We start from the raw sequence: 12,327 nt of genomic DNA on the forward strand, positions 1-12,327 counted from the left end.
TCGCTCGCTCGCTTGCTTGCTCGCACGGCCACATTGGATTGGATTGATCCCACCCCTCTTCCATCCCCGGATGGCCGTCGCAATCTCAATCCCCTCCCCTCCCCTCCATTCCAATCTATTCCAAATACATCGTCCGTGCAGATTCTGCAGTCCTGTTCATCCCCCGCATTAGTGCATCTCTATTATAGAAATCACTACTAGAGATGGTATGTATCATGAGATGAAGGGGGTGTATAGATGTCTCAGTGGAATACACATACCTGACACATGGAAATTAGTACTTCATTGTGTTCACAATAGATATGTCTGTGTGTTGTATTTCCTTCTCTGTGTGTGAGTATGTGAAAATGCTGTCATTGTGCAGGTGAGTACATAGGCGACGGCATATGCGAGTAATAACTAGTATTGTTTGTGGGAGATGCAGGATACCTAGATAGTAGATAGTATTTACTAGCCATGAAGTAGAAGATGAGTAGTAGTATGATGTTTGCTTGATTGCTTGATTGCTTGTTTGCTTACCTGCCCACTGTCACTCATCTACTAAGCATGGATACTTCATTCGTATATGCACGAGACTTCTTGTTTGGTAATTGACAGCCTAGGGGATATAGATCCGTTACCTGCGTGCTTCTTTCGTTCTTTGCTTTGCTGGAAGCACATATAACTTTACAATACTACTTATCTCTAGTTAGTCTACAGATACAGCACGTACCATATCGCTTTGCAGATATCGGCTAATCCGATCCACAATCAGCAGACTACGACCTGCCAATCCAGGCAAACAAATCACAAGATATTCTTATTTCATTTCGCTCTAGTCATTATCCATCAAAAAGAAGAAATTGGGGGTAAAAAAGGAAGCTAGAAAGATGACACGCTATGCAAGGTTTCTGTCCCTGGGAATTAAAAACCCATACGCCATTTTTCCCTTTCGCAAAAAGATAAAAAAAAAGACCAGATATGTGATAGTAGATGTCCCTTTTATCCCCGACTCCCTGATACTTCCGAGTGTAAGATGAATGCGGACAGGGAGTGATGAACAAATAAACAAACGACTAATGGAACAAACAGGCAAACAAGGCTGAACTAAACGAATATCAACAGTGTGGATCAAGACGGGGTGGGTGTGTATAGCTGAGGGTTCTCGACTCGAGTCACGACTGCGCACGATACAATCCAGGTATACATACTGAAACAGACGCAACCAGGCTCTCTTTCTGGTCTTGATGATCAAACTTTGTACCTGCAAAGATCATGGGTAAGATATAGAGAGCAGCTACCCCTCGCAGCAATAAGAGCAAGCACAGAGATATGCGACAGAACTCCAATCACCGTAGCACAGACTCCAATCAATGAAACACTGCCTCCTCCGTACAACTGCAAATGCTAACGTCTCACCGACGACTGAAAAATGGCGCCTGATTGGGCATCGAGAGCAACGAGTCAGCTCTCTGAAACACATCCCCTTCGAAGAATTTGTCACTGTACGCACTTGCGGGGGTAGAAGGCACGGTTGCCTGCGCGGCTGGTCCAAGGGCAGCACTTAGCGGAGTTGCCGGCAGATGAACGGACTGCGGGGATACGCCGGAGTTCAGATGAAAGCTGCTTGCATTGGATGCGGTATTCTGGTGCTGTGAATGTTGGGATTGTAGCGGAGGCCCGTATATGGTTGCTGACGCGTTGGCTGGGGCCATATCGGCAAGGTAAGACCACGGGGAGGCATCGATCAACCGACCTGCTTCTCTGCTTGCTCTCTGGACTGGACGAAGTATGACAATAATATCACCCGGAAGAAGCTGCATACTTCGAACCTCCCTCATGTCGGTAACTAGATCGACAAAGGACTGCATGAACGCCTTGCAGAGTTGCCAGAACTCGCGCTGGTTCCGCATCCCGCCGCCGGGCTCTTTTACCTTCATGTTGGAGAGACGAAGACCCAGGGCCTCGGATACTTCTAAGCATACCCGGCACCGCCGAATGAGATTGTTCCATAGCATTAATATGCCTTCCGATTCATGTTCCTGCTCCGCTACCTCATGGCATCGCACTAGCTGACGGCGCGCCAAAGGCAAGGCTTGTAGGGCAGCGGTGTAGGCAGAAGTGAGTTGATAGAAAATCTTTTCAAAAATCCGCTCCTCCTCGATCTCATCTAAGCCTGTCAAAGGATTGATTCGAGGTACAACTGCACTGGGCATTGGAGGGAATGACTCGCCTGAACGAGGGGTCGCGAGTGACGACGGTACGGATGTGTTGATATGATTAGATCTGCTACTTGACCGACTTCGTGTCCCATAGCTAAACGGAGTCGGAGCAAACCCAGGTGAACTGACAGCGGACTGGTAGTTTTGAGCAGCCTGGAAAGGACCGGTCGTAGTGATCTGAGGGTGCTGGATTGTGGTGTCACTTCGCAACCGACGCGTCGACAAAGAATTCTCTCTCCCCCTGGTTGGAGTGACTGTGGGTCCAAGGAAGCGGTCCGAGCTAGCCGATTCTTTGATTTCAGGTATAGATGGCTTCGTGACAGAGGGGGGCTTGCGGGTTTGGAGTGGGATACCCAGGCTCGCACAGGCATTGCGTAGTTCAACCACGCTGCCAAAGATCATGAGCATCAAGGAACGCAAGTAGCGTGGGTCACCATTGGCAACTATCTTGTCGATGCTATTGCGCAGTTGCGTTCCGACATGAGTGTACGCAATTATGCATGTTTCGCATTCCCTTTTGACAGCCTCATTCGACGAGCGCACCCCATCCACGTCGTCAGAATGGTGCTCCGCATTTTCTATGGCTTCATTTAACCGTTCAACGTGGGTAGAAGCGTTGTAGAAGACGATCTCGAGACTGTTGCGCCGAGCATCATCGCGTTTGATCACATTGATCAGAGACGAAACATTCGACTGCACTTGGAAGAGTGCAAAAAGAATACCTTTCGCACACTCGATGATAGGTTCCGCGGTTTCCCTTTCGCCCTTATGTTCTGGCAGACTCGACATTCGGTTGACAAAACCATCCTTTAAGCGCCTGCGTTCCCTCGGGCTACTGGGGCTTGAGGAGTTACTGTTGCACACGGCTGCAATGGGCCGGGTGCGAAGAATAGAGCCATAACTCAAACCCCGTAAATGACTGTTCCGATACGGTCGGGTCTCGTCCAACGTCCCTAAGTCGGTATTCTTCCGAATGACTCCCATCCGCTTGTTACGCGCGGCCAGAGAGGCCTGGATGATACCTTCACTGTTGCTCCGGTTTCGTTCATTGACTCCCGCGATGGGCCTTGCGCCGGAACGTGGGAGAAACCCGCCCTGGAAGACCGACTGTCCCGAAGCAATGCGATAGTGTGATTTGAGAGGTATGGGCGGAGGTCGAGACAAGGACGGTGACTTTGGGTCGGAAGAAAGATCACCGGTGCTGGGGATCACCGGAAACCGACTGCTCACTCCGCGCTTGACGGGTTTGGGGGTGTCCAACATGCCCTCGCTGGAAGTAGCAGTGTCAGTCGGTTACTTTCAGATGACAGGTTATGTCCATACCTGAGCTCGTTCCTCTCCACTTCCAGAGTCGTAACAGGCTGCTTGGTTTTCAAGAATCGCTTCAGCTCGGCAGTAACCGCGACCTCCTTCTCATTGTCCGTCATTGTCGAGGGGGCGAACTCTGTCTCAGACGTCTCGAGTAGCCGTCGCAGGGGGCCCCGCAAGGGGTTCCCAGCTACTTTGAGAATTTGAAGTTTGTTCATGTCGGAGATTCCCAGAGGCAAATCATCAAGGCGGTTCTGCATTACCGATAGAACCCGGAGTGAGGACAATTTCTTGATCTCCTCCGGGAGGTGGCCGATCTTGTTGCGGCTGATATCTAGGATCTCAAGAAGCGGCAATTTGTATACCTGAACTCTCAGTTAGAATCGCAAAATCACCCTGTAGGTCAGGCAAGCAACATGACACTTACCCCCTTGGGAAATTCTCGAAAACTATTCGCACGAATATTGAGATATCGGAGATGGGAACATTCCGCGAATCGGTAGGGTATATGGAAAAGGTGATTATTCGATAGCGAGAGGCTGCATGACGTTAGCTTCTCTCCAAATTTGACCGTAGGTTCTGATATCCAGTATCACACACCGTTCAACTTCATCCTTGATGATGTCCACTACCGCTTCGGGTATACGGACAATGTTGGAATGGCCCAAGTCGATGGTCAATTTTGGCTTCACCACATCGCTGACTGCCTCACTACCTGCTAGGGAGCGTTTAGTCTCTTGAATACCATTTTCCACTGCTCGGCGCGCCAGTTCAATAGTTTCGTCAGGTGACAAAAGACGGGGGCCCGTCTGATGTTTTCCCAGGCTACTGCTGCGACCATCACCAGCGGACCCGTTCACCAATGCAACCTCGTCCTCGCTTTTTGCCGCCACTTCGTTGTTAGAAGAGGAGGACGAAGAAGAGAGGGTGTTCTGTTCCGGAGTTCGCCTGCTAATATCCTCCTCATCCACGTCGGTTCGGTATGAACGAGGCATCCTAATGGCGTCCTCCGGGCGGACCATTGTAGAAATCATGGTTGAAGATATGAGAAAGGAGCTGTTCTAGCGGCTATGTCTGACACTTGTCGTCTTTCCAATGTACGCGAATATCGGACAATTGATCAGATGGTCAGAGAGTCTCCAAGACGTGCATTGAGACCGGAACGAAGCATGATCATCAGGCGCTGCAATAGCGACGTAACCGTAAAACCCAAACAAAGGATACGTAAATTCTGTACAAAAGCGAAAGGCGTATGGTGTTGAGACCCCGGTTCGAATGTGGCGCGAGGCTGGCCCAGAGAGCTTCGGTTGGGCTTCAAACGTACGAAGGCCCGCTCGGGTTCTAATGAGAATACGGAGGTAGGGAGGGATCGTTGGATGAAACTCTGAGCGATCACGGGTTGAGCTATCAATTTGACAGGTTGTATTGAAGGGTTTGATCACACTGGCAGTCGACTTTGGTGCCAAAGGATGCGGTCGGGGTTCAGAGCAAGCCGGCGTTAAGTTGATCAGTGAAACGCGAAGAGATGCAGCTGTCAGACGAGAACCACTGTCCGGCAGATTATCCGAGCATGCAGCAAAACTGAATCTCGGATTCGTGAGAACACTCTCTGTCGATGAGATGCAAGCAGATGCCAATGGATAAGATGGCCCGCAGTCTCTTGCAGGTCGAGCAAGCCGACTGACAAGAGGGTCGAGATGAATCGGAGAAACGCCTGGTCGATAACTTTCTGGGGGTTCGGGCGCGATAAGTCCGCCCCAATGATTGGCTCAGGGGACACCCGGCAGACACACTTGAAACACCACTATTGTTTGAGGTTCGACGGCTCACGAACTGTCTTCCGACTTTCATGTTCCAGATGATTCATTGCCTCACAGCGGGGTTTCGTGGTTCTAAATCACTCTTTTGCTACATATGTATAGTTGATATGTTGGCTCTACTGCTAGCTACCCATCCGTGCAACCCCTTGTCCACTTGACCTGACCAACACAGCTGAAAACGACAATTCATACGTGACCCAAAATTCTTATTCACAGCAGGAAAGGATATAGAAAAAGCATAGAAAATAAAACAGAGCGACTCAAGAAGAAGGAAAAACATATCGACAGTCCAGTAGTGTACATAAGCCATTAAAGAGTCTGGCAAAACCCGCCCTCATCCGGGGTTGACAATACTAAAACCCTCAAAAAGTAGCAACTCCCGACTTCAGGCTGCTGCCGCAACCTTCTCCGTGGCATCATCATCCAGGCTCGTCTCTGGCTCCTCAGCAGCTTGGACTTCCGGGGCTCCGAGGAACGCAGCCATTCTCTGGTCCGAAAGCTGGGCCTGCAACTTGGCCCACTCCTTCCAGCGCTCATATTCCTTGTTCTCGAGGTCCATACCGATCTGTAGACGTGTCGGTCCGAACACAGCACCAGTAGCTTCGGCTTCCTCGGCAGCAACACGTCGTTCAATGTCTTCCTGTAGACGGAGGCGGTAGAATTCACGGCGTGCAATATCGTAAGCGGCGCTCTTGGTCATATCGGGGACATTATTGAGGAGCCAAAGCTGTCGCTGAACAACGCTATTTCACCGGAAAACAAAAGAGTTAGCATCAAATATTTAAATCATCGGCGAGATCCTCCCGCCCACACATTAAAGACACCCTAAACGTACCTCTCACCGTCCAGGTGCTTTCCTCGCTGCTGGAGCCGGCTCCAGTTATATCTCTCAAAGTCCTTGCCGGATTTCTCAACAAGCACTCGGGGTCGGGCAAGCTCCCAGGGATGGTCGCGGAAAAATTCCTTGCGCAGTTGATCCTCCTCGTACTTGATTTCGACAGGCTGAAACATGCGGCTTGCCTTCTTCGGCTTGATGCGTTTCTCCTGGACTTCGAAGACGGCCTGCGGCCTCGATGCGCCAGGGACGGTCTTCAGGCGCTGGCGAACCAATTGGTGTTGTTGAGGTCGGTTACGCACCAGAACCTCAGTAGGGGGGACATCGTGCATTATATCAAGCCATTTGGGGGTTTGAGGAAGTTTGCCGGCGGCTTTCTGTGCCACAGCGGTTTGGCGAACCCGGAGGGCCGTGAGGTTATATTTGCCCATCGTTAGTCGGACGCGGCAGCCAGAAGGCCGTGCAGAATCAGCGGACAGGAAAGGACAAGTCCGGAGAGCAACAAACCCGACGGAGGGATGAAGCGAGTGACCGGCGGGACGATCAATGGACCAAGCTTAAAGATATGGACGACGACTGGCCTGGACCCAGGTGTTCGGGAGACAAGATCATGGGCAGGGAAGGTCCGGGAGTTTGGTGTTCCAGATACCTGCGCAGGTGCAAAAAAGAGGATTGGCAATGCGCGCCTCCGATTGGCCCGTCGCCGGCTCCGCCCGGTGCAAAGCCAGAGCGAACGCCAAAGCCCATAATAATAATTTGACCCAGAGCTCAACCTCGCTGTCTATCTACTGCTTCTTACGCCCTCCTACTTCTCCCCTCCCTCTGTGCCCTTTGGGACGTCCTTCGTCCTTGTCCCCATATTCTTTTTCGACTACTTCCTCTCACGCTTGAAGAGCTCTCGGGCCATTTCTCTTCAAGCTGCTCGAGATTTCCTCGGGACATGCAGGGCTGATCCAATGCCACGATGTCTGCCATCTCATGCCTCCTCCCAATAGGTACCAGAACTCGACCGACCTGCGACTTCTCCCCTCGCAGCGGTTGGATACGAGTCTCCCCTCCCGTCACACTTCGATGTCAAACTCCGAACCGTTCTCCTACAATGCCTCCTTCAGACGACTCAGTTCCAGACGTGCCCGCCCTACCGCGGCGTCGTTAGCAGACCTTTTTGTCAGCTCCCTGGTCATGGCAGGCTACTGCCATGAGCACACCCCTCGCGCTAGGGGGATCTCTACGATTTCCATGAAGAATCCAGGGAACAACGTCGCTCGATGGCAGGATCGGGGGTTGACACATCGCAGGCAATTGTCGTCGAAACATCGCCTGGACTGTCTAGGCACATCGACAGGGAGTCTGCATCGTTCAAGTGCACAACGGATGATTAATTCTGGTGTTGCGTTGAGAATAGAGGATGAGGATGGTGAAGGGAACTGCTATGCGAACAGCCCGTCAGCGAAATCTTCATTTGAAGATCGCTACCTTGGCGCGGGTACAAAATCAACATTACAGTCACATGGAGGATTACGAGAGATGGATCTGGAGAAGTTGAACAGCGAGCTACCAACGGCAGACACAGGATCAACTAGCGAAGATAATTCAACTGCGAACGACAAAGCCCCTGATGATGACAAGGTTGGCCGTTTACCGGATTTGTCGAGCAAGTCGGAGAAATATCGCCATCACAAAAGAACGAGTCCAAGCAGGAAAGCATACACATCGACCTCACAGTTATATCGAGCTGCCTTTGGTAGTTCACTCAATTGGAAACAGGCAGTTGATCTTGTTGCGAACGAGACACAGAAGGGACCGCCCTCAAACGAGGTATTTCCGACGGTAGACAAATCGCGGGACGCTTTGGAATACAAAACGGTTGAGGTATTCTTGGATGCTATGTGGAATGAGAGGATTTCAAACCATTACGTGTTTCGACTCTACCGAGATCTTCCCTCCCCCGGGGTTGCTTACCTGTCCAAACGCTCCAGAGGAGCACTCCTACGTCGGTTCGCCGATCCTCCAGATCGTCGTTGGGTGGATGCTCGTCGCTACCTTGCGTTGATAGAAGACATGGTCGCTGCGAAGCTTCCCATATCCCGCTCGCTCTGGAGTTCCGCTATACACCTTGCAGGACGAGCGTCTGGGAAAGTACGCAAGCAAGATGTGGTGAGGGCCATTGGACTATGGAAACAGATGGAATATCTGGCGCGTGTTAAATCTGATGACGTCGTGTTCACCATTCTCTTCGATATTGCCATCAAAGCGAATCAGTTTACCGTCGCGGAACGACTATTGGAGGAAATGAAGAAGCGTAACATTGAGTTCCGGCGCTTCGGAAAGGTCTCCAAGCTCTACTATTGTGGTATGCAAGAGGATGTTGCTGGCATCCAAGAGACATTCAATGAATTTGTATCAAGTGGTGAGATTGTTGACACGGTTGTAATGAATTGCCTAATGGCGTCATTTATTCGTGCCGGAGATGTGGACTCAGCGAAGCAGATATATACGGAGATGCTTGAGGCCCAAGCAAAGTCTCAGGAGACAGGGGAACTAAGCATCGAGTCGAAGCATTCAAAAACACCGCATCTCACATCGGAGATGAATCTCTATCGGAGCAGAGTGAAGAAGCTGGGTCGAGTCCTGCAAGAATCCACCTCACTGAAAGAGATCATGCCTGAACACCATCGTGCGCTTCAGCAATCACTTCACGCAATCCCTGACACTCGAACATTCCACATATTTCTTTCATTGCACGCTTACAAAACCGCTGACATTCATGGTTTCATGTCTGTCCTTGCAGACATGGAGAAAGTGTTTGTGGTTCCGCCGCGTGGTATGATATACCTCCTGCTTTTTGACGGATTCGCTCGCAACGGGCGAAACAAGAAGGGCTGGACCGCCGAACGGCTACGTGTAGCTTGGAAAACCTATCTGCGTGCTCTCTACGAGTCGAGGACGAGACTCATCGAAATGTACCGCAGCCAAAGTGGAAAGCAGATCACAGAGATCCCGGTGTTGAAGGCCCCCGCTGCCATGGAGATAGGCTGGCCAACCATTTCGCGAAAGCCAAGCGGATTGTACACTCCATTGCCTTTTGCTGGCACCGCTGCCAAGGAGTGGGGTGAGGCCCAGAACGAGGAACAGAAGGTGATGGGCCAGTTCGACGAGCGCAAATGTGTCTCCCATGCCAATGAAAGCATGACTGCTCTCGAAGAAGATATTGATGTTGACGAATTGTTTCGACAGCAAGCTCAGGACCTGCAAAATGAGCTGCAAAATGAGCCGCAAGATTCGGAAGAAATCGAACGCCGGATAGAGAATGGCGTCTTTCTTGGCCGTCGAATGATCATCATTATTCTCCGCGCGTTCGGTGCATGCTGCGGGCCAGAGGAGCTTATGAAGGTCTGGCTGCAGATTATACGAATCTGGCAGCCGGAGAAGCGCAAGGCGCTGGACGTCCTGGCTGCCAAGGAAGAACTAGAGAGGCAGATGAACCGACTCCAAAGGCAGTATTAGCCAGTGATGGAGGGTTAGATGTGGGACGGTGATGCATGTACATTATAGACCTGTTATAGTAGTATATACCCTCAGGTTGGAGCCTGATAGCGGTTTTTCAACGGCAACAGCTAAAGGCTGTCGCTTGTTATCCTGTACAGCGAACAAGCTTGTGTGTTATTAGTTTTTTTTCTCAAATGATATCATCAATAATGGATTCAAGAATTGGGTCTAGAAATTCATTATAAACTTACCGATCAAGCTGTAGTATATAGTGCTATTGGCAATGGCGAGATACTCTGTTCACTAAATCATAATCCCATCTGCCTTCCTGATTAGGATCTCTATCGATATCACGTGGTATCGCGTATCGTGCCTTCCCCGCGTCGCGTCTTCCAGCCGATGCCTCAATTCTCGATTCTGGGAAATCTCCCAGCCTGTGCAGTCATCTGTCGTGCTTCTAACGATGCTGCAGAAATGGGAAGTGGGAATCTCAAACGTCGCAATGTGGATATAGACTTCTACCTCCGCCGAGTTTTCAGGAAGAAGTCCTTTCGGTATGTTTAAGCTGCCACCAGTTCCTACTAGAGTACTCGACTCAAAAGAAACTATCATATAGTCCTCTTCAGCGTGAGGTGATCACGGCGGCCATAAACGGCCATGATGTGTTTCTGCAGGCAAACACTTCATTCGGGAAAAGCCTTTGCTTTCAACTACCTGCAGTCATAAGCCATGGCGGTTGGTCCACCTGCGTCTACCACTCGAAGATCTTCATCTTTCGGATTGTGTCTGACGATATCTCTAGTGACCGTTGTGATTAGCCCTTTGCTCGCTTTGATGGTCAGCCCGCGCAATATCCACTCTCGAGCAGTACTAATATGTCGTGCAGACCGATCAAGTAAAAGCGCTTCAAGCTTTAGGGGTTGCGGTAGCAACAATCAACTCGACGACTCCGATTGCTGAGAGACGTGTGATCTTGGACGACCTACTATCAGGTCATCCGAAAACCCGGCTTCTCTATGTGACACCAGAACTCTGTCAGACAGAAGGCTTTCGACGCAATCTACAGACTATCCACCGCCAGGGAGAACTGAATCGTGTTGCCATCGACGAAGCTCATTGCATTAGTGAATGGGGCCATGACTTCCGGCCGGCGTACAAAGAATTGAGCTGGTTCAAGCAAAGTTTGACGAATCCACCGATCCCAATTAGTGCGCTAACAGCAACTGCAACGCCTCGTGTTCGGGAAGATATCATCAGACTTCTTGGCTTGGACGCTTCCACGTTGAAGATCTTCAACACTCCTTCTGCACGTCCAAACATTCATTACGAGATAAGGTACCTCAACGATTTTGCAAGTGACCCCACAGAGCCAGAAGACTTCCAGATCCACAACCTCGTCTCATGGCTCCAGTCTGTCCAGGCCCGCAGAGAGGCCGTCACTGGCTCTGCGCCCGCCACGCTTCCCCCGATATCTGGGATCATCTATGTGCCTCTCAGAACCGTATCCGATAAATTAGCCCCTGCTTTATCAGCAAGCTGGCCCGGCCGTATTCACGCTGTGGCTTACCACGCTGGCCTATCCTCCGAAGACCGTACGCGCATCCAGTCCGAATGGACATCATCTAAGTCATTCCCTCAGCATGCAAATAATGAGAACGAATTACCGGAACACCCGGCTTTTTACATTATCGTCGCTACTACTGCATTCGGTATGGGCATTGATAGCCCACACGTCCGCTTCGTTGTTCACTGGAGTCCGCCGCGGAGCTTCGAAGGCTTCGTTCAAGAATCCGGCCGCGCAGGTCGCGACGGTCATGCCGCCGCATCCATTGTCTACTACAACACACAAGAGCGAGATAGGATTCTTGATCGTCTGCAACGAGACATCGAGAACGCTCGCAATCGCACTGGCGCGCACATGAGCAACCAGAACAGCAAGGCACAAACCACCGTTCAGAATCAGCTTGCTCGACTAGCTAGCTTTCAGAAAGTGATCAGCTACTGTGAGAATACCACACGATGCAGGCATGACCTGATCAAGGATTTCTTTGGGGATTTCGAACTTGAGAAGATGGGTTCCCAAGTCCCTACATCGGGGATGAAAACTAATGGTTCCACTGATTCACCATGTGACTTTGCTTGTGACTTCTGCAAAGAAGGTTCTCAGACTCTTGCCCAGCGAAAGGCGAGAATGGCGCCCGAAAGCCACACAGACGACTTTGCCGACATGGACGTCCCGTGGTATATGCAAAAGATGTTCCCGGGGGTATTTTCCTGAGGTTGATCCTTAGAAGTTTGAGTATCTCTTATAGGTTTCATATATATTGCGGCAAGAATTTTCAACGATACTGGGGTATAGATACTGGCCATCTTGCTGGTCGACCACTGACACGACTATTCTTGTCAAGCCAGCGTACGCGAAAGATATCAGTATTACGGTTCAATACCGTCTGGAATGATTTTTTATACCCCCCAAAGAGGCGTGCACACATCCTACCAGAGCCAACGCATTGGGCAAACCAGATAATTCGCTAAGCAAAACAGCAAAGTTTCTTTTAGCTTCAGAAATGAGCGCAGATTTCCGGCTTTGCTCTACAGACTTTAGCAACACAGACCAAACCTCGGTTGAATAAGAACGAAAGAACGGACTAAAGGTACAGACAGCCTAGAGGCA

General features: G+C 50.5%; 4 protein-coding genes across 4 annotated transcripts; 2 read left to right on the forward strand and 2 right to left on the reverse strand.

Moving 5' to 3' along the window:
• Positions 1 to 1,394: 1,394 nt before the first annotated feature.
• On the reverse strand, positions 1,395 to 4,543 carry BO88DRAFT_331191 (putative cell morphogenesis protein Sog2; the record flags this gene model as incomplete). Its single annotated transcript, XM_025702663.1, has 4 exons — positions 1,395 to 3,471; positions 3,525 to 3,874; positions 3,937 to 4,048; positions 4,110 to 4,543. 4 exons carry the CDS (start codon positions 4,541 to 4,543, stop codon positions 1,395 to 1,397), a joined length of 2,973 nt encoding a protein of 990 aa, XP_025567673.1.
• An 806-nt stretch (positions 4,544 to 5,349) lies between these two features.
• On the reverse strand, positions 5,350 to 6,790 carry rsm25 (mitochondrial 37S ribosomal protein mS23). Its single transcript, XM_025703775.1, has 2 exons — positions 6,165 to 6,790; positions 5,350 to 6,072 (listed from the first exon to the last, which is right to left on the reverse strand). Exons 1-2 carry the CDS (start codon positions 6,593 to 6,595, stop codon positions 5,715 to 5,717), a joined length of 789 nt encoding a protein of 262 aa, XP_025567674.1. The 5' UTR covers positions 6,596 to 6,790; the 3' UTR covers positions 5,350 to 5,714.
• Positions 6,791 to 6,933: 143 nt separating this feature from the next.
• BO88DRAFT_432225 (pentatricopeptide repeat protein) lies at positions 6,934 to 9,873 on the forward strand. The gene has a single exon (XM_025709348.1). It carries the CDS (start codon positions 7,143 to 7,145, stop codon positions 9,669 to 9,671), a length of 2,529 nt encoding a protein of 842 aa, XP_025567675.1. The 5' UTR covers positions 6,934 to 7,142; the 3' UTR covers positions 9,672 to 9,873.
• Positions 9,874 to 10,127: 254 nt separating this feature from the next.
• On the forward strand, positions 10,128 to 11,931 carry BO88DRAFT_330245 (putative RecQ family helicase RecQ; the record flags this gene model as incomplete). Its single annotated transcript, XM_025702624.1, has 4 exons — positions 10,128 to 10,207; positions 10,270 to 10,388; positions 10,456 to 10,490; positions 10,540 to 11,931. The coding sequence occupies 4 exons, from the start codon at positions 10,128 to 10,130 to the stop codon at positions 11,929 to 11,931; spliced, it is 1,626 nt and encodes a 541-aa protein (XP_025567676.1).
• Positions 11,932 to 12,327: the final 396 nt, after the last annotated feature.

Source organism: Aspergillus vadensis (assembly GCF_003184925.1).
Source record: "Aspergillus vadensis CBS 113365 unplaced genomic scaffold BO88scaffold_2, whole genome shotgun sequence".
In the NCBI taxonomy this organism is placed as follows: Eukaryota; Fungi; Ascomycota; class Eurotiomycetes; order Eurotiales; family Aspergillaceae; genus Aspergillus; species Aspergillus vadensis.

What these genes read in the sequence shown, in the direction of transcription:
- rsm25 (XM_025703775.1), bottom strand. Translation starts at nt 6,595, where the DNA reads ATGGGCAAATATAACCTCACGGCCCTCCGGGTTCGCCAAACCGCTGTG. An exon ending in AAGCACCTGGACGGTGAGAG is followed by an intron (nt 6,073 to 6,164) that starts GTACGTTTAGGG and finishes CCGGTGAAATAG; the next exon opens with CGTTGTTCAGCGACAGCTTT.
- BO88DRAFT_432225 (XM_025709348.1), top strand. Translation starts at nt 7,143, where the DNA reads ATGCCTCCTCCCAATAGGTACCAGAACTCGACCGACCTGCGACTTCTC.